This window comes from Chiloscyllium plagiosum, unplaced genomic scaffold (genome assembly GCF_037043375.1).
Source record: "Chiloscyllium plagiosum isolate Xiang-an unplaced genomic scaffold, Cpla_swu_hap1 HiC_scaffold_47, whole genome shotgun sequence".
Classification (NCBI taxonomy): domain Eukaryota; kingdom Metazoa; phylum Chordata; class Chondrichthyes; order Orectolobiformes; family Hemiscylliidae; genus Chiloscyllium; species Chiloscyllium plagiosum.
The window spans coordinates 5,146,025-5,167,058 of record NW_028270185.1 but is presented as its reverse complement, the minus strand read 5'-3'; the positions used below and the strand labels follow the sequence as shown (position 1 = coordinate 5,167,058).

The window sequence follows — 21,034 nt, the reverse complement described above, 5'->3', positions numbered from 1 at the left end:
AACAGCGTAGTACAGGCCCTTTAGCCCTCAATGTTGTGCTGCCCTGAGAAACCAATCTGAAGCCCATCTATCCCCTACACTATTCTATTCTCTTCCATATGTCTATCCAATGATCACATAAATGTCCGTAAAGTTGGCGAGTCTACAACTGTTGCAGTGTATTCCACACCCCGACTACTCTCCGAGTAAAGAAACTATCTCTGACATCTGTCCTATAACTATCACCCCTCAATTTGAAGCTATACCCCCTCATGCTAGCCATCACCATCCTCAGAATAAGGCTCTCACTGTCCACCCAATCTAAATCTCTGATAATCTTACCTGTCTCAATTAAGTCACCTCTCAACCTTCTGAGGTCTAACGAAAACAGCCTCAAGTCCCTCAACCTTTCCTTGTAAGACTTTCCCTCCATACCAGGCAACATCCTAGTAAATCTCCTCTGAACCCTTTCCAAAGCTTCCACATCCTTCCTATAATGCAGTGACTAGAACTGCACACAATACTCCAAATGCGGCTGCACCAGAGTTTTGTACTGCTGCTGCATGACCTCGTGGCTCCGAAACTCAATCCCTCAACTAATAAAAGCTAATACACCATTTACCTTCTTAACAACCCTATAAATATGGATGCCAACTTTGAGGGATCTATGTAAATGGACACTGAGATCTCTCTGCTCATCTATACTACCAAGAATCTTACCATTCGCCCAGTACTCTGCATTTATGTTACTCTGTCCAAAGTGAATCACCTCACACTCATCTGCCTCCTGTCAGCCCATCTGTGCAGCTTATCTATGTCCCTCTGTAACCTACAACATCCTTCAGTACTATCCACAACTGTACTGACCTTCATGTCATCTGCAAATTTACTAACGCATCCTTCTATGCCCTCATCCAGGTCGTTTATATAAAAATGACAAACAATAGTGGACCCAAACCAGACCCTTGCAAGTTCACCATTAGTAACTGAACTCCAGGATGAACATTTTCCAACAACCACTACCCTCTGTCATCTTTCAGCTAGCCAATTTCTGATCCAAACCGCTAAATCACCCTCAATCCTATGCTTCCATATTTTGTGCAGTAGCCTACCATGGGGAACCTTATCAAACACCTTCCTGAAATCCACATACACCACATCAACCGCTTTATCCTCATCCATCTGTTTGACCACTTTCTCAAAAACTCAATAAGGTTTGTGAGGCACGACCTATCCGTCGCAAAACTATGCTGACTCTCCCAAATCAACTTGTTCCTATCCTTTTCCAACACTTCACCCATAACCAAAGTAAGGCTCACTGGTCCATAATGACCAGTGTTATCTCGACTTCCCTTCTTGAACAAGGGAACAACATTTGTATCCTCCAGTCTTCTGGCACTATTCCTATACACAATGACGACATAAAGATCAGCAATCTCGTCCCTGGCTTCCCAAAGAATCTTAGGAAAAATCCATCTAGCCCCTGGAATTTATCCATTTTTTAAAATGTTGTGTTGCAAGATCTCATGCATTCCTACAAGCTAAAAAAATATCAAAGTTCGGAGATGGTGTTTGTGTGTTAATGAGTCAGTTTGGTGTTGTCTTCATCATTCAGTATTTAGATTGTTTTGGAAGGATTTTGATATACTTCCTGAATGGGAACAGCCAGAAAACAAAGCAGACACATAAGCTGTCTGAAACAAACCACTGTAGAGTCAAGTAGCAAAGGATTGCAACTGAACTGTAGGGAGAAAATAGAAAATCAGTTTTAAGTTAAGCAAGGTGACCTGCTAAGCATGCAATATTTCATATATTACACAGCTAACATGAAAGCAAATTCAACTAATACCTGCACAATTTGTGACATATTCTGATCATCTCATGGACAGACAAAATTACAAAAATGGCAATCCTCTCAAAGGGAAACTCCCAACTATGTTGGATCCATCAATCAGAAGCAATTTTACAGGTTCACACAGAGGAAGGATGGAAGATGATTGATTTTCATGAGGATGTTGAGGAATTTCTTCTGAGGATTGAAATCTTCAGAACACTTTGCCACAGACAGCTCTGGGGACAGGGCCCTTATGTATATTTAAAGCTGAGATATATTCTTATCAGGAGGGATATAAGGGTTATTGTGAAATGACAGGGAAGTGGACATGAGGAATGTTCAATCAGCCATGATCCTACTGAATAGCACCAGCAGACCTGAGAGGCCAAACAGCCTACTCCAGTTTCTACTTCTTATGGTCTTATGATTTTCAGTAACACATGGTAGCAGGAGACATATGACCAAAGCTCTGCTTCATGCATGCTCTTAAATGTGACAAGAAGGTCCTCAAGCCAGGGTTGGAGGATTTGAGCTACAGGGAGAGGCTGAATAGGCTGGGGCTGTTTTCCCTGGAGCATTGGAAGTTGAGGGGTGTGATCAATAACATCAGTTTGGCAACAGGCACCAATACGCAAAACAGTAAACCTCACATCGACACCCGATAACTATTTCATGTGGTAGAACCTGCTTCTCACGGATTGGTCTCTTTAGCCACCAGCAAACGTGCTCATGAAGAGCAACCCCTTCCCCAATGGAGTTGATTTGATGCATGTTCATCATCTCTGGTAGACGGAAGTATGCCAACACCAACCAGACAAGCTGCACTGATAGAAAACATATGATCCATGTCTGGCAAGTGGAAATAGCTTGCCAATTCATGTCAATATGCAGCTAACCAAATGAAATTCAGTCCACTTTCAGAAAGATTGAAGACATTTGCATGCAAACTGCAAAAATGTACAGTCTAAATCATAAGGAACACACTTGTTATATGAGAGAAAGTGAGGACTGCAGATGCTGGAGAATCAGAGTCAAACGTGTGGTGCTGGAAAAGCACAGGTCAGGTAGCATCCAAGGAGCATGACCCTTATGCCTAAAACGTTGACTTTCCTGCTCCTTGGGTGCTGCCTGACCTGCTGTGCTTTTCCAATTACACACTTTTTGACACATTATTGTATGCTTGGGTTGTCATGAGGCAAGGACTGATAGGATTGGGATAGTTAGCATGGCTTTATGTGTGGGAAATCATGTCTCACGAACTTGATTGAGTTCTTTGAAATAGTAACAAAGAGGATTGATGAGGGCAGAGCAGTAGACGTGATCTAAATGGACTTCCGTAAGGCGTTTGACAAGGTTCCTCACGGGAGACTGGCTAGCAAGGTTAGATCTCACGGAATACTGGGAGAACTAGCCATTTGGATACAGAGCTGGCTCAAAGGTAGAAGACAGAGGGGGTGGTGGAGGAGGGTTGCTTTTCAGACTGGAGGCCTGTGACCACTGGTATGCCACAAGGATCGGTGCTGGGTCCACTACCTTTCGTCATTTATATAAATTATTTGGATGTGAACAAAGATGGTATAGTTAGCGCGTTTGCAGATGACACCAAAATTGGAGGTGTAGTGGACATTAACTGCAGTCCTTCTCCATCTTGTTTTATCAGATTCAAAGGCAACCATGCCCTTTAAAGAAAGTCTGTCTCTTCCATTGTGTTCAACTGACAAATGGAGATTGCAATTCTTTAATCTTTTTCATTTATTGCCACAGGATTGTTACAAGAGAAATATAAAGAGGTCATTCAGCCCCCTCAAATCTGTTCTACAATTCATTATCTTAACTCCATCTATATACCTGCCTTAGTTCCATAATCTTAAATCCTTTGCCTAAAAAAATCAGAAATACAGAAATGACCTTCAAATTGCAGAAGTCTTGAAACAAAAACTTCCTCACTATTCCAAGGTCACTAAATTAAATGCATAAGTTATGAAACATTCATAAAAATCTGAAAACTTGTCAGAACAGAAAATATTTCACCCAATTAACTGAAAAACATTCAGTGCTTTCCTTGTTCTATTTAAATGCCTTGAGCCTACATCTTACACAAAAAAGAAACATGTCGACTAATACATTTAAACATACAAATTAGGAGCAAGATTGGGCACTGGGCCTCTACTGCCTGCTCCACTACTCAATAAGATCATGACTGATCTGATTACTCCACATTCCCACCTATCCCCAATAACTTTTCATGACCTAATTCATCAAGAATCCATTTCATTCTGATTTAAAAACAGTCAAGGAGTCTGTAACCACTACCTTTTGAGAAAAAAAATTCAAAGGTGTATAATGTTCTGTGGGGAAAAAATATCATTTTTACCTTCGTCATAGATCGTCTTTTATTTTGAAATAATTACTAGATTCTCCGACAAGAGGAAACATCCTTTCCACACCACCCAGAGTCTTACATGTTTAAATTAAGCCACCTCCTAGTTTTCTAAATTCTAGCAGATATATACTTAGCCTGTATAACCTTTTGTAAGAAATGCTACCCATTCTAGGTATTACTCCAGTAAATTGCTTCCAACATATTTACATCCTTCCTTGAATAAAGAGACTAATATTGTACACCAGATGTGGTCTCACTAATGCCCTGTCCAACTGAATCATAACCTCCCTACTTTTGCATCAGAATAAAGCTGCACTTTGGAGATTCATGGATTAATCAGGGAAAGTTGACATAGATTTGTTAAAGGAAGACAGCGCTTGGTAAATATGACCAAATTTCTTTTTTGACAAGTAACCAGGAATGTTGTTGACAGTAATGCATTTGATATGATCCATATAATCAAACACCTTGCCAAAGTCTAAGGCCAGACTGGTCAAGAAACTAAGAAGGCTAAGTAGCAAAATGGATCCAAAATTGGCTGAGAGGCAGGAAGTAGAGTATTATGGTACAGGGATGTTTCTGTAACTGGAGGCTGTTTCTGGTGGTGTTGCATAGGGCTGGCTGCTGGGGTCTTTTAGGTTACATTACAGTGTGGAAACAGGCCCTTCGGCCCAACAAGTCCACACCGACCCGCCGAAGCGCAACCCACCCAATACCCCTACATTTACCCCTTACCTAACACTACGGACAATTTAGCATGGCCAATTCACCTGAGCTGCGCATCTTTGGACTGTGGGAGGAAACCGGAGCACCCGGAGGAAACCCACGCAGACACGGGGAGAATGTGCAAACTCCACACAGTCAGTCACCTGAGGCGGGAATTGAACCCGGGTCTCTGGCGCTGTGAGGCAGCAGTGCTAACACACTGTGCCACCGTGCCGCCCACGGGCCCTTGCTGTTTGCGGTGTACATTGATGATACGGACTCAAAAGTAGCGCATATGATCAAAATGTCTACATATGACACAAAAATTGGTAGGATGGGCAACAGTCAGGACAGCATAAACTACAGAAATTTGTCAACAGACTGGTCAGACAGGTAGAATAGTGGGCCAATGGAAATCAACTTGGAAAAGTGAGAGATCCACCATGGAGGACTAGTAATGCAAGGGATACTAGGAATAGCAGATTCTAGACAGTAATGATGATCACAGGGCTCTTGGTGTGCAGAGGTCAATGGCATAGATTTTAAGGTGAGAACTTTTTCATCCAGAGAGCAGCAAGAGTCTGCAATTCACAACCTGAAAGAGAGTTTGAATCAGAAATGGACTGAAAGCAGTTAAAGTAGGCAGTCCCCCAATTGCCTTCTCAAGGGCAACCAGGAATGAGCAATAAATCCGACATCGAAGAGGTCCAACCTAACCGGCCACAAGAACCCCCGGAACATTCAAGGCCATGACAAGTACCCAGGACCCCATTGGAGCGCACACTTACCCCTTGGAGAAGCAGACTTCCCTCAGGATCGACAGGAGCAGTTACCTACCCAGGAAAAGTGGGAGATGCACTGGACTTCAGGTGAGACTGACAATTCGGGCTTTGAAGTAGCCCTCCAGAGTACTCCTGGTAAACATCCAAGCCATTGAGACCAAAATGGATGAATCTAAAGCTAGACTCACCTTCCAAAGGGAATTGAAAGACTGTTGCGTGCTCTGTTTATGGAGACATTGCCTCCTCCTGCTACACCTGACTGTGCCTTACAATCCGAGAGTTTCTCAATTCACCAAGTGGACCACTCAGCGTCCTCGGGCAAGACAACAGGCAGTGGGGTCTGCCTCCTAATCAATACCTCCTGGTGCTCAGATATGGTTACCCTAGTGCATTACTGCTCCCTACACTAAGAAGACCTTCCAATAAAGTGCTGTCTCAACTAGCTACTGCATGAGTTCACCTCCGCTATCCTGACTGCAGTCTACATCCCACCCTTTGTGGACGTGAAGAGTGCACTTGATGAAGTATACAACACTGCAGTCTTGAGAAAGAATACTTGGAGGCCTTGTGCATCGTAGCTGGTGACTACAACTAGACCAACCTCAAGAATATGTTACCAAAATACCATCAACACGTTTCCAGCCTCACCAGAGGTCTGAAAATGCTTCCTTGAACTAAAGATGTCTAATGGTCTATCCCTGTCCACATTTTGGAAATTCAGATCACAATGCTGTGCTCTTCCTCCTGGCTTACAAGCAGAAATTGAAGCATGAGCACCCAGTATAGAAAGTGTTGCAGTGATGGCCTGAGGGAAAATGAGGACTACAGGTGCTGGAGATCAGAGTTGAGAGTGCAGTGCTGGAAAAACACAGCAGGCCAGGCAGCATCCGAGCAGGAGAATCGATGTTTTGGGAAAAGCCCTTCATGAAGAATGAGGCTGTGAGTCGACAGGGTGGTGAGATAAATGGGAAGGGGGGGTGGGGCAGGAAGGAAGGTAGCTGAGTGCGTGATAGGTAGACAGAGTGGGGGTAATGGTGACAGGTCGGAGAGGAGGGTGGAGCGGATAGGTAGGAAGGAAGATGGGCAGATCGTGAAGGTGGTGCCAAGTTGGAAGTTTGGATCTGGAATAAGATGGGGGAGGGGAAATGAGGAAACTGGTGAAATCCACATTGATGCCATGGGGTTGGAGGGCTCCGAGTTGGAAGATGAGGCACACTTCCTCCAGGCATCGGTTAGGGAGTGGTGATGGAGGAGGCCCAGCACCTGCATGCCTTTGGTGGAATGGCAGGAGTTGTTGAAGTGGTCAGCCATGGGGCAGTGGGGTTGGTTGGTGTGGGTGTCCTGGAGGAGTTCTCTGAAGCGGTATGTGAGTAGGCATCCCATCTCCCCAGTGTAGAGAAGACCACATCGGGAGCAATAAAAACAGTAAATGACCTGTGTGGAAATGCAGGTAAAACTCTGATGAATGTGGAAGGCTCCCAGGAGGTTTGGGGGGAGGGGTCTGTCCTTGATGCGGTTTGAGGGGTGTGGTTTGAGAGTGGAGGTCCGGGAAGTGGATGAGATGTGCTGGAGGGCATCAACCACCACGTGGGAAGGGAAATTGCGGTCGTTAAAGGAGGTGGTCATCTGATATGTTCTGTGGTGGAATTGGTCCTCTTGGGAGCAGATGCGGCAGAGGAGGAAGAATTGGGAATAAGGGATAGCATTTTTACAGGAGACAGGGTGGGAAGAGGTGTATTCCTGGTAGCTGTGGGAGTCGGTGGATTTGTAGAGAATGTCAGTGTTGAGTTGGTCACCGTTAATGAAGATGGAGAGGTCCAGGAAGGGGAGGGAGGAGTCTGAGATGGTCCAGGTGAACTCAGGGTGGAAAGTGTTGGTGAAGTTGATGAACTGTTTAACCTCCTCGTGCTGATGTACCATCAATGTAGAGAAGGAAAAGGTGGGGAATGGTGCCGGGATAACTGCGGAAGACGGACTGTTCCACGTAACTGACAAAGAGACAGGCATATCTGGGACCGATGGCTACCTCTTTTGTCTGGAAGAAATGGGAGGATTTGGGGCAGCACGGTGGCTCAGTGGGTAGCATTGTTGCCTCTCAGCACCAGGGACCCAGGTTCAATTCCCGCCTTGGGCGACCGTCTGTGTGGAGTTTGCACATTCCCCCTGTATCTGCATGGGTTTCCTCTGGCTTTCTCCCACAATCCACAGATGTGGTCAGGTGAATTGACTATGCTAAACTGCCCGTAGTGTTAGGTGTATAAAAGGAGTAAATATATGGTAGGGGAATGGGTCTGGGTGGGTTACTCTTCGGAGGGTCGTTGTGAACATGTTGGGCTGAATGACCTGTTTCCATACTGTAGGGAATCCAATCTCATCTAATCAAAAGAGAAATTATTGAGGGTGATGACCAGTTCAGCCAAACAAATTAGTGTTAGTGGAAGGGTACTGGTGAGGACGTCGGGAGAAGAAATGGAGGACTTGGAGGCCCTCGTCATAGCAGATGGAGGTATAGGAAATGGATGTCTATGGTGACGATGAAGCATTGGGGGCCAGGGAAATCAAAGTCTTGGAGGTGATGGAGAGCGTAGCTGGTGTCCCGAGCGTATGTGGGGAGTTCCTGGACCGGGAGGATAGGACAGCAACAAGGTATGTGGAGATGGGCTCGGTGGGGCAGGAGCAGACCGAGACGATGGGTTGGCCGGAGTAGTCAGGCTTATGGATCTTGGGTAGGAGGTAGAATTGGGCGGTGCGTCGTTCCCGAACCATGAGGTTGGAAGCTGTGGGTGGGAGATCCCCTGAAGTGATGAGGTTGTGTACGATCTGGGAGATGATGGTTTGATGATGGGAGATGAGGTCATGGTCACGGGGGCAATAAGAGGAGGTGTCTTCAAGTTGGCACCTGGCTTCAGGGATGTAGAGGTCAGTGTGCCAAACTACCATGTCCGCAGGTTTGATGTTGGGGTTGGAGCGGAGGGCTTGGAGGGCTGTGTGTTGCGAGGTTGGAGTGGGTGAGGGGGGGGGGTGGAAAGATTGCGATTGGTCAATGTCCAGTGGCTATTGGAAATAAAGAAATCGAGGGCAGGTATCAGACCGGCATGGGGTGTCCAGGTGGATGGGGTGTGGTGGAGAGTGGAGAAGAGGTTTTCGGAATGTGGGCAGGTGTCTTGGTGGAAAAAGTAAGTCTGGAGACGGAGGAAGAAATGTTCGATGTCACAACTCGCGTTGAATTCATTAATCCGAGAGCAGAGGGGGATGAAGGTAAGGCCTTAGCTGAGGACTGATCGTTCGTCCTCAGTGAGAGGGAGGTCTGGAGGGATGGTGAAAACCAGGCAGGGCTGGGAGTAGGACCTGGTCCAGGGCTGGAGCTGGAGTGGAGGTGGAGACTGTAACTGGAGTGATGGTCTGAGGCAATGGAAGGTGTTTTATGTGACTGCTTAGAGATAGTGGACTGGTCCATATTCAAGAACTCAGCAGCTAACCCACTACTGTCACAAACTTCATGTGTAAGCATGTAGAATATTGCATGCTGAAGAAGTTAATCCGAATGTTCCCAAGTAGAAACCATGGATGAACTGGGAGATCCACTCCCTACTGAAGTCCAGGTCTGAGGCATTCAAGTCGGGCAACCCTGACCTATACAGGAAATCCAGGTACAAACTTTGTAAGGCCTTTGGAAATGCCAAGAGGCAATACTAAGCTAAGCAGAGACCCAAACCAACCACACGGACAGCCGTCATTTGTGGCAAGGCTTACACGACATCACAGGCTATACAGCAAAGTTAAATAGAATCACGGGCAACAGTACATCCCTACCAAATGAGCTCAATGTATTCTACACCTGTTTTGAACAGAAGGCCAGGGAAATGATGTCATCCTATCTTAAGAGCATCAGATGCACTTGTACCCATGGTCATGATCATAGATGTCAGATTGGTTAGAGTGAACCCACAAAAGCGACTGGCCCAAATGGAGTACCTGGCTGTGAAATCCTATGTGAACCAACTGGAGGGCACATTCACAGACATGTTTAACCTGTCCTTACTACAATCTGAACTCCCTATTTGCTTCAAGAAGACCACCATTATCCTGAAGCCAAAGAAAAATCATGAAGCATGCCTCAAAGATTATTGGTAGATGTCTCTGACCCCGATAATTATGAAGTGCTTCGAGAGGTTAGTCATGGCTCACATCAACTCCAACCTCCCAAATCACCTTGACCCTTTGCAATTCACCAACCAGCGCAACAGATGCATAGCAGCCACCACCTTCCTGATGCTACACTCAATCCTTGGAATATCTGGATGACAAAGATAGCTAATCAGACTCCGATTTATTGACCACAGCTCTGCTTTCAAAATCATTAATTCCAAACAAAATTATCTCTAAATTCTGAGACCTGGGTCTTAGCTCCCTCCTCTGTAACTGGACACATGACTTGCTCACCCATAGACCACAATCAGTAAGAATCCTCACTACGGGTGTCCTGCAAAGCTGCATACTCAGCTCCTATTATACTCCTTAAACACTCAGGACTGTGTGGCCAAATTCTGCCCCAACTCCATTTACAAATTAAAAACAGAAAGAACTATGGATGCTGGAAATCAGAAACAAACGCAGATAATGCTGCCAGACCCGCTGAGCTTCTCCAGCAGGTTCTGTATTTGCTTCATTTACAAGTTTGCTGACGATGCTACCATTGTAGGTTGGACCTCAAACAATGACAAGACAGAATACAGGGAAGAAATTGAGTGTTTAGCGACACAGCGTAAAGACAACAATCTCTCGATTAACATCAGCAAAATGAAGGAGCTGATCACTGACTTCAGGAAGTGGAGTCAAGGGTACACCCCTGTCTGCAGCAATGCTGCTGAGGTGGAGATGGTCGCGAGTGTCAAGTTCCTAGGAGTGATGATCTGTCCTGGTTCACCCACAAGAACCCGATATTCATGAAAGCACAACGTCTTTACTTCCTCAGGAGGCTAAGGAAATTCAGCATATCTACAAGGACTCTTACCAATTTTTATAGATGCACCATAGAAAACTTCCTATCTGGATGCATTACAGCGTGGTGTGGCAGCTGCTCTTCTGAAGACTGCAAGAAACTACAGAGAGCTATGTCCACAGCTTAATGCATCACACAAACCAGCCTTCCATCCACTGACTCCATTTATGTTTCTTGCTGCTTCAGATAAGCAACCAAAACAATAAAAGACTCCTTCAGTTGTACTCTCTTCCATCGGGCAGAAGACATAAAAGTTTGATCACACATACAAATAGACTCAGGAACAGCCTCTTTCCCACTGCTTTCAGGCTTTTGGACAGACCTCTCAAATGTTAATTCTGGTCTCTCTCTCTACACCTTCTTTGCTATTGTAACACTAATCTGCAATCTACTCTACTACGCTGATACACTTTGTATGGTACAATCTGTGAATAGCATGTAAAACAACACTTTTCACTGTATCGCAGTATATGTGACAACAATAAATCAATAGATCAAATGCTAGCCCCTCCAAGGACGTCCAGATCCCATGAGTGAATTAAGAAAAAAACTCTTGCAACATTTAAGCCGTGTTTAGATATACACTCAGGTTATCCAAGACCAAGAACTGGATAATGGAATGAGTTTTGTCAGACGTTTGTCAACCAACTCAGCCAAAATAGGCCACAGGGCCTCCTTTAGTGGTGAGAGAGTATGGTCAGGTGTCACCTTAAAGTCTCATCCAAAGGACGGCACCTCTGACCGTGCAGCAATCCCTCAGTACTGTAACAGGAAAAGAAAGGTCAGCCTGGACCTTCTGTGTTCAAAATGGTGCGGAGTTGGCAAACTCCCCTCTGACTCACAGGCCAGAAATAGAATTTGTCAGAGGAACAGCTGCTTTGGGAATTAAACTCAGGAAAGGTTCAGATTTGCTGGAAGTCTCTGCCTCCCTCTCTCTCTGACAACCCGTCGGGGTGTCTCAGGCTCCCGGGGGCGGGGGCGGTGAGTTGGGAGACGGCGGGGATGTGAATATTGAGGAGCCAGCTCCGGCTCCGGCTCCGGCTCCGGCTCCGGCTCCGGCTCCATCCCCGTCCCCGGCCCCGCTCCCACTCAGTGCCGAGCCCCGAACACTGCGGCTCCGGATTTCAGCCCGATTTCCCCTCCGCAGCCTCCTCCCCAAGGCCTCAATGACACCCCCCGGATCCGGCCGCTTTTCACCAACTCACCGAGAGTTACCGACACCATCTTAGCAGCGGCTCCGCGGAGCGCCAGACGTCATCTCCGGGCGCCCGACAGGAAATCCTCGCAACCAGTCCCTTAGCAACCAGACCAGGCCCCACTGACAGTCCCTTAGCAACCAGACCAGGCTCCACTGACAGTCCCTTAGCAACCAGACCAGGCCCCACTGACAGTCCCTTAGCAACCAGACCAGGCCCCACTGACAGTCCCTTAGCAACCAGACCAGGCCCCACTGACAGTCCCTTAGCAACCAGACCAGGCTCCACTGACCAGTCCCTTAGCAACCAGAACAGGCTCCACTGACCAGTCCCTTAGCAACCAGACCAGGCCCCACTGACAGTCCCTTAGCAACCAGACCAGGCCCCACTGACAGTCCCTTAGCAACCAGAACAGGCCCCACTGACAATGCCCTTAGCAACCAGACCAGGGCCCACTAACCAGTCCCTTAACAACCAGACCAGGGTCCACTGACCAGTCCCTTAGCAACCAGACCAGGCCCCACTGACCAGTCCCTTAGCAACCAGAACAGGCCCCACTGACAATGCCCTTAGCAACCAGACCAGGGCCCACTAACCAGTCCCTTAACAACCAGACCAGGCTCTACTGACCAGTTCCTTAGCATCCAGACGAGGCCAGACTGCACTGACAGTCCCTTAGCAACCCGATCAGGCCCCACTAACCAGTCCCTTAGCAACCAGGCCAGGACCCACGCCCTTAGTTACCAGGCCAAGCCCTACTAACCAGTTCATTAGCAACAAGGCAAGGCCCTTAGCAACCAGGCCTCACTGACCTGTCTTGTAACAACCAGGCCTAGCCCCACTGACCAGTTCCTAAACAACTGGGCCAAACCCACTGACCAGTCCCTTAACCACCAGGCTAGGCCCCAGTGACTAGTCCCTTAACAACCACACCAAGCCCCAGTGATCAGTCCCTTAACCAGACCAAGCCCTTAGCAACCAGGCAAGGCCTCACTGACCAGTCCCTTAGTAACAGAGCGGTCCCCAGGTTCTTAGCAATTAGGCCAAATCCCACTGACCAGTCCCTTAACCAGACCAGGCCCCAATGACCAGTTCCTTAGCAACCAGACCAGGTGCCAGTAGCCAGGCCCTAGCGACAAGGCCAGTGGATCAGCCACTGGCAATTTTACCTGGTCCTGGCAACAAGACTATTATCCCTAGCAATGAGGCCACCTCCAGTCAGACTAGTGAAAAACCAGATCTGTTCTGAGATAATAGACCAGAAATTATGGAAACTAAGTGAGTCACCTTAGTATTCTGGCCAGTTGATCTTTCAACCAGACGTAACCTTAGGAATCAGGCAAATGCTAGTTGTAATTAGACTAATTACCCGAGTAAACATTTCATTGAACCTAGAAATTAGAGAAGTGACCAAAGGAAACTTGACCCAAATTCTATCGATAGTGTAACCCGGGACAATAAATGGAACAGGACATCATGAAGCCATTTGAACCTATTCTGTCATTCAGTTTGATCTTGGTTGATCTGCATTTTGATCCACTTTGGTTCCAAGTCCCTTAATATCCTTGCCCAAAATAAAATCAATCTATCTAATTTTTAAAGTTTCAATTGACCAACTGGCTCAGCAGCTTTTGGCAGAGAGTTTCAGATTTCCACGACAATGTGTGTGGGTGGCACAGGTGGTTAGCACTGCTGCCTTAGAGTGCCATGGACCCGGTTCAATTCCAGCCTCAGGTAACTGACTGTTTAGAGTTTACATGTGTCTGTGTGAGTTTCCTCTGAGTGCTCTGGTTCCTCTATAGTCCAAACATGAACAGGTTAGCTGGATTAGCCACGGTTAAAAACCGTATGCAGGGTAACGGGGATAGGGTCTGGAATGGGATCCTCTTTGAGGGTCAGTGCAGACTTAAAGGGCTGAAATGCCTCTTTCAGTCTGTAAGGATCTATGAAACAAATGCCAATCATATTTCAAGAAGCATTCCCTTCTCCAGTTCACGATGTTGAGAGTTCAAGTCCCACTTCAGAAATTTAATTTAGGTCAACAGGATTTTGAAGTTGTACACAATGCTATTATTTGGATGAGATGTTAATTTTCAATCCTGTCTGTCTCTTCTGGTTACTTATGATAGTACATGATAAATTTTTGAAGGCCGAGAGTGAGGCATGACACTGTAATACACTGGGGTGGTTGAGACAATGTCATACAATGTATCTTCACGGCTAGTTTGTGGAATTATTCAAACCCATAGAGATAGCAACACTATTTTCTATACAAGGTTAATTTGTGGATACAAAATTCAACTTCTTTGTTTTATTCTAAACATAAGATCTGCAGATGATGGAAATCTGAAACAAAAACAAAGATTGCTGGAGAGACTCAGCAGGTCTGGCAGCATTTGTGGAGAGAAAACAGTTTTAATTATTGCTGTGTGTCCAAAAAATAAGCTAAAGTCTCATTCTAAAATAAAGTTCAAGCTTGAAAATTGAGAAATTGTGATTTCAGAAACATTTTATTTAATCTCTGAAAATTGATACATGTGTAAAACAACATCCTAAACTTTTTCAGCAAGGGAAAACAACATTTGTTTTGTGCAACTTGGGAGGATTCAGATGCTGAGCACTGAGTCTGATTTTAACTCCATGCAAGTGGTTAGGTTTAAAGCAGTTCAAATCTCACCCAGTACTGCCTCCTCTTTGGAAGACTGTATGCCAACAATTCCTGTTGGAGGCAAGTTCAACAGAATCTTAGCTCTCCTCCACTTCAGAAGGTGGCGATCATTCCTGCACAGTGGTCTCAAGGCACTGGCTAGAGTAGGTAACCTCCAAGCTTCACCTCCAAGGCTATGCTAAAGAATGAGTGTGAACAAATATTTGACTTGGGGGGGGGGGGGGGGGGGGGGGGGAGGAGGAGGAGGAGGAATCTGGTATCTAACATCTACTTGCCCGCTTACCGTCCAGGGTTCACCAGATAGCAATTAGGAGCAGCTAAATGACCAGTTTATTCTCCCCTTCTCCCGCTCACCCCCAATCTTCTCCATGTTTAAGATCACTCCAGTACTGGAACACAAAGTAGATATTAACAAGATCATTCAACCATTTTTAGTTAATTTACCAAGAAAGAAAAAGTGCAGATCCTCATCACAGTGTGTTTCTTCATTGATGCCATACCTTTTAAATACATTATCCTAAGACCAATCAGACTCAATGAGCCAAAGGGCCTTTTCTGCGCTGTATGAATCTAAGTGTTTGACATCCTCAAAGAATTTTCCAATATATGCCACACCTTAGCCCTTCTTCAGTTCTTGTTCCATGGTTTTGGGTATAATTTGTAGTATTTTAGATTTCTCTCTTTTTCCATTCCCATTTTCTAACAAATCTATACAAAGAACAAAGAAAATTACAGCACAGGAACAGGCCCTTCAAGCCTGCACCAATCCAGCTCCTCTATCTAAACCTGCTGCCTATTTTCTAAGGATCTGTATCCTTTTGCTCCAATCCCATTCATGTATCTGTCTAGATACATCTTAAATGATGCTATCATTCCCACCTCCACTGGCAACACATTCCAGGCCCCCATCACCCTCTGCATAAAGAACTTTCCACGCATATCTACCCTAAACCTTTCCCCTCTCACTTTGAACTCGTAACCCATAATGGAGTCCCCCACTCTGGGAAAAAACATCTTGCTATCCACCCTGTCTATACCTCTCGTGATATTGTAGACCTCAATCAGGCCCCCCCTCAACCTCCGTTTTTCTAATGAAAATAATCCTAATCTATTCAACCACTCTTCATAGCTAGCACCCTCCATACCAGGTAACATCCTCGTAAACCTCCTCTGCACCCTCTCCAGAGCATCCACATCCTTTTGGTAATGTGGTAATATAGGAGGTTCACCATTCACCCTCACTTGCAAATCCTACTAGGATGAAAGACAAATTTTAATTCATTTTCGAACTCAGGTATAACCTTATAAGAGACAAAAAAAAAACTGCAGATGCTGGAATTCAAAGTAGACAGGCAGGAGGCTGGAAGAACACAGCAAGCCAGGCAGCATCAGGAGGTGCAGAAGTCGAGCTGAACCCTTCTTTAGGACTGGGGGTGGGTGTGGGGAGAGCTGCAGATAAAGGGGGTGGTGGAGGCAGGATGGTGATGTGAGGAGAGGTGAAGACAGGTAGCAGGCACAGCTTGGTTGGTCATTAGGAGGAATGAATCCGGTCAGTGGCAGGGAGCAGTGGAAGGGAGGTGTGCGGGGGCGCGGAGCTGGGAAGGGAGTCAGGGGATGAAGAGGGAAGTTATTTGAAATTGGAGAACTCAATGTTGAGTCCTCCGGGTTGTAGGGTGCCCGGACTGAAGATAAGATGTTGTTCCTCCAATAGGAGCTGCGGTTCATTTTGGCAATGGAGGCCAAGAATGGTCATGTCAGAAAAGGAGTGGTTGGGGGAATTGAAATTAGCAGTGACTGGGAGGTCCGGTTGGCCCCTGCGGACCCAGCTGCGATGCTCAATAAACCATTCCTAAGTTTGCTTTCAGTCTCCCCAATGTAGAGAAGACCACACCAGGACCACTTGATGCAGTAAAATAGGTTGGAAGAAAGGCAGGTAAACCTCTGTTTCATCTGAAAGGTCTGTTTGGGACCCTGGATGGAAGTGAGGGGAGTGGTGTACTGGCAGGTTTTGCATTTTTTCTAGTTGCAGGGGAAGGTACCTGGAGGTTCGGTGGCGAGAGTGGCATGAACCAAAGACTGTAGGCGGGAAAAATCCTTGAGGAAGGCAGAGAAGGGTGGGAAGGTGAAGACATTCTTGATGGTGGGGTATATTTGGAGTAGGTAGAAATGTTTGAGGATGATGCATTGGATGCGGAGACTAGTAGGATGGTAGGTGAGAACAAGGGTGACCCTGTCTTTATTGCATTGGGGGGGGGGGGGGTGGAGGGGATTTGGAGCAGTGGAACGGGAATTGAGGTGGTGCGGTGGAAGGCTGTCTGGATGATGGAAGGAGGAAAAGCATGTTGTTCAAAATAGGTTGACATCTGGGATGCTCGTGAGTGGAATGTCTCCTCATCCAAGCAGATGAGATGTATATGGAGGAATTGGAAGAATGGGATGGCGTTTTTAGGGTACTGGGTGGGAAGAGGCATAGTCCAGATAGTTATGGGATTTTGTACCTTTGTAGTAGATGTCTGGAGACCGTTGCTGCACATGGAAATGATGAGGTCAAGAAATGGGAGGGAGGTGTCCGAGATGGCATGAATTTGAGGGCAGAGTGGAAGTTGTGGTGAAATCGATTTACTGCTCCAGTTCAGCCTGGGTGCAGGACACTGCATCGATGCAGTCATCGATATAATGGCGGAAGAGTTGGAGCACAGTGCCTGTGTAGGTACTGAAGAGGGACTGTTCAATATGGCAGGCATAACTGGGGTCCATCCAGATACCATGCCACCCCCCTGATTTGGAGGAAACGAGAGGAGTTAAAGGAAAAGTTATTGAGGGTGAGGACCAGTTTGGTGAGATGGAGGTGGATATTGGTGGGGAGGTGAGGACCAGTTCGGCGAAGCAGAGGAGGGTAGTGGTGGAGGGGTGAGGGCCAGTTCAGTGAGGCAGAGGAGGGTACCTTATAAGAGACATACGATGCAATACATTAAGAAATTAATCCTCAGCATGATTGAGCTACACAAATGAATTGGCAGAAAAAGAATCCATCATGAGGGAACTTTTTAAAAGGTTGTTTACAAAGAGATAATCACTCCGAGGACATGGACTTTGTGAGTAAAGCCAACATTTCCACTTGTTTCTCATTGCCTGAGACAGTAGCCATAGTATTCAGTTTTGAACTGATCGTAAAGGACAGTCCCATTAGTTTGAAAGCTAATAAATGCCACTCCCTTATTCAAAAAGGGAGTGAACAGAAAGTAGGAAACTAAACATCAATTACTTTGACATCTGTCACAGAGAAAATGCTCAAAGCAATTATTAAAGTTGTAGGAGAGCACTAGGCTAAGTATAAGGTGGCCATGTCAACTGAGTTTTATGAAAATGAATTCATGTGTGTCCAATCCACTGGACTTCTTTGATTGGTAACACATGCTGTGGGTAAAGGGAATGACTGGATGAACTGTACTTGATTTCCAGGAGACCTCTGATAAAATGCCACATCAAACATTATTGTGGAAAATACATGTTTATGGGGAAGCATATTAGTATAGGTAAATATTGGCTGGCTAACAGGATATGCATTAGGCATGATTTGTGTCTTTTTCAGGATGGCAATGTGTAATGAGTGTGTATCACAGGGATCAGTGTTGGGCCCTCAATATTTTACAACTTATAAAAGTGGTTTAGATGAAGTGATGGAAGGTACGGTTGCCAAATTTGCAAACAATACAATGATAGCTAGGAATACGTGTTGTAAAGAGAACATAATGCAGCCACAAAAAAAAAATGCAGACAGGCTAAGTGAGTGGGCAAAGATGTGGCAAAGGAATATAATGAAGTAATTGTGAAATTACCAATTTTGGCATAAAGAAGTTTTTAAAATGTGTATTATCTCAATGATGAGATATTGCAGTTCTGAGATGCAGAGGGATCTGGATGTCCTTGTTCATGAATCATAAAAAGATTAGTGTACAAGTACATTGAGTAATTAGGAAAGTTAATATAATGTTATCACATATCAGGGGAAATTGAATACTTCAGTTTTAGAGGACACTAATGAGTATCGTGCACAATGTTGGTGCCTTATTTAATGAAAGATATAAATTTATTACAGGAAGTTCAGCAAAGGTTTATTTGGGTGGGGGTGATTTGTCTTATGAGGAAAGGATGGACAGACTAGGCTTTTCTCTGCTGGAGCTTAGAAGAGCAAGAGGTGATTTTATTGAAACACATAAGGTTCTGAAGGTTCCTCACAGAGTAGATGTGGAAAGGATGTTTCCTCTAATGGGAGAATCTAGAACTAGGGTTCACTGTTTAAAAATCAGGATGGCCCATTTATATAAAGGATGACACAATTCTTTTTCTCTCACAGAGCCACAAGTTTCTGGAGCTCTCTTCCTCAAAGCGCAATAAAAGCGGGATTCTCGAATATTTTTAAAGGCAAGAATAGATAGATTCTTACTAAGCAATGCAATGAAAGATTATCAGAACTAGACGGTAATGTGGGTTTGAAGCTACAATCAGATGAGCACGATCTTGTGGAATGGGGGAGCAGGCACGAGGGGCTGAATTTATATAATCATATGTTTCATACAGAAGATGGGTTAAGCTTTCAAAATATCAAGTATATGGTAAATGGAGGGAAACTATTTCCTCTAGTTCAGAGGTCCAGGAGCACAGTATAAGAATTGTAGCCAATTCTTTCAGAAATGAAATCAGGAACCACTTCTACACACAAAAACTGGTAGGGGTTCAGAACTCTCCTCTGTGAACAATTAATGCTAGATCACTTGTTAATTTCAAAAATTACACATGGTGAGCTCCATATCCGTGGAATCGTTTTCCACTGTTTCAGTTACCTGCAGTCTACTGCGGCCGAACATATTATAGGGAATGTTCCGGGACCAGGGACCAGGAGGCTGCTGGGAAGGTACGTTTCCCATTTAAATGAATGGGTTCACTCGGACTTCCAGGGTTGGCCCTGGGATGTATCTTCCACGAGTACGGGGGGGGGGAACTACTGTATTAGTAGGTTTTGATAACCAAAGGTATTAAATGATACGGGGCAAAGGCAGGTGTGGTGAATTAGGATATAGATCAGCCACAATTTCATTACAGGGCAGAACATGTTTCAGGGACTGAATGGCCTCTTCCTGTTCATGTGTCTTCCTTGCCCACTTCAGAGGACGGTTAAGAGTCATTAAAATTGGTGTGGGACTGCAGTCAGATAAAGATCCAGACCTAGTTCCCTCCCTAAAAGTGAATCAGTTGGATTTTCAGTGAAAGTTGACAAATATGGGCCAGTTTCTTTCATATTTTGAAAAATTTAATTCAAATTCTCAAACTGCCATGGTGGAATTTGAACACTCACCTCTGGATTATTAGTCCAGTAACACAACCATCACACAATCAAACCCTATCATTTGAAGGTGGCCACTCCTTCCTTGATTACTGAGCAAATAATCTCCAGTTTTTAAAAGAAAGCAGGACAATGAATAATACCTAAGCTCCTATTGACTTCCCAATTCTGTAAACAGTAGTTAAACTGGGGAGAAACTGCAACAACATGAATAATAATATGTAAAGCATTTAATGAAAGATTTTGAAGTTCTTCAATTGACTTAAAATAGTTTAAAAAACAGATTGTAATGCTAATTCTGTCCAGCACATTGCTAGATATGAAAACAGAGTTGGGAAGTTGGAGATGAAAACTGAATACCAGGACAGTGAGCGTCTCAAAGAAACAAGATATTGTTTCAACTGAGACCCAAAAAGTTACCAGCAAATCAGAGTTGTGTTTTTCCTGTAAAAGGAACTGCCAAACAGGTGAGGGTGCGCTGCCCAAAACCCTCTGGTAATATTGTGTGTGTGTGTGTGTATCTAAGTAACTCTTTCCCACATCATCTTAACTGTGTATAAGAGAGATAGTGTGCTATGCCAGGAGACAGCAGTGTCTGATGCAATTCAGCCAGGCACAGTAGTGTGTGTCATGGCATCACAACGTCACATCACAGGCTGCCTACCCTTCTGTACTCTTCACACAGTTTATTAGTAAGAACACACTCAATAAGAAACTCATTCATGTGGACCAAAAGTCCCTGGGTTCAATCCTCACACTAAACTGAGTTATCAGACCTCAGCTGGGCCAGGGCACCAGTACAAAAAGGAATGTAAGTTTTCAACACTGCTCATCACCGAATAATCCCTGCTGGAAACTGCATTTGCAAACGTTAAGTCAGGGTGTCCAGGATCAAGCTGCGTGTGGATATTCTAACACCTGGAAATAATCACCTCCAGGTTAGTGGGTACCCAGGAGGCTATATCCCAACACGAGTTAGTGTCCTCATAGGAATAGGACATGGATTTTTAAAAAACCTTTGTCCAGATTATTTTTTTCTACATTTTTCAGAACATACTTGAGGGAACTAGCTTATAGATGTCACTGAGTTTAAAAAAGTGTCAGAGAGTGGTCCTTATTTCAGCATTAAACAAGCAAGTTT

At 45.1% G+C, this 21,034-nt stretch overlaps 1 protein-coding gene across 6 annotated transcripts in view; it reads right to left on the bottom strand.

Annotated features, from left to right (window-relative positions):
- cunh19orf47 (chromosome unknown C19orf47 homolog) overlaps positions 1–20,157 on the bottom strand; it is a 50,072-nt gene extending 29,915 nt beyond the window's left edge. For 2 of the 6 annotated variants that reach the window (XM_043680766.2, XM_043680768.2), the window contains exon 1: positions 11,891–11,944. In XM_043680766.2, coding sequence (XP_043536701.1) covers positions 11,891–11,909 — 19 coding nt within the window. In that variant the 5' untranslated portion in view covers positions 11,910–11,944. Of the gene's footprint in view, positions 1–11,890; positions 11,945–14,832 lie in introns of those variants that run through there. The other 4 variants (XM_087984009.1, XM_087984007.1, XM_043680764.2 and 1 more) reach the window with 4 other exon arrangements.
- Between the last annotated feature and the right edge of the window lie 877 nt (positions 20,158–21,034).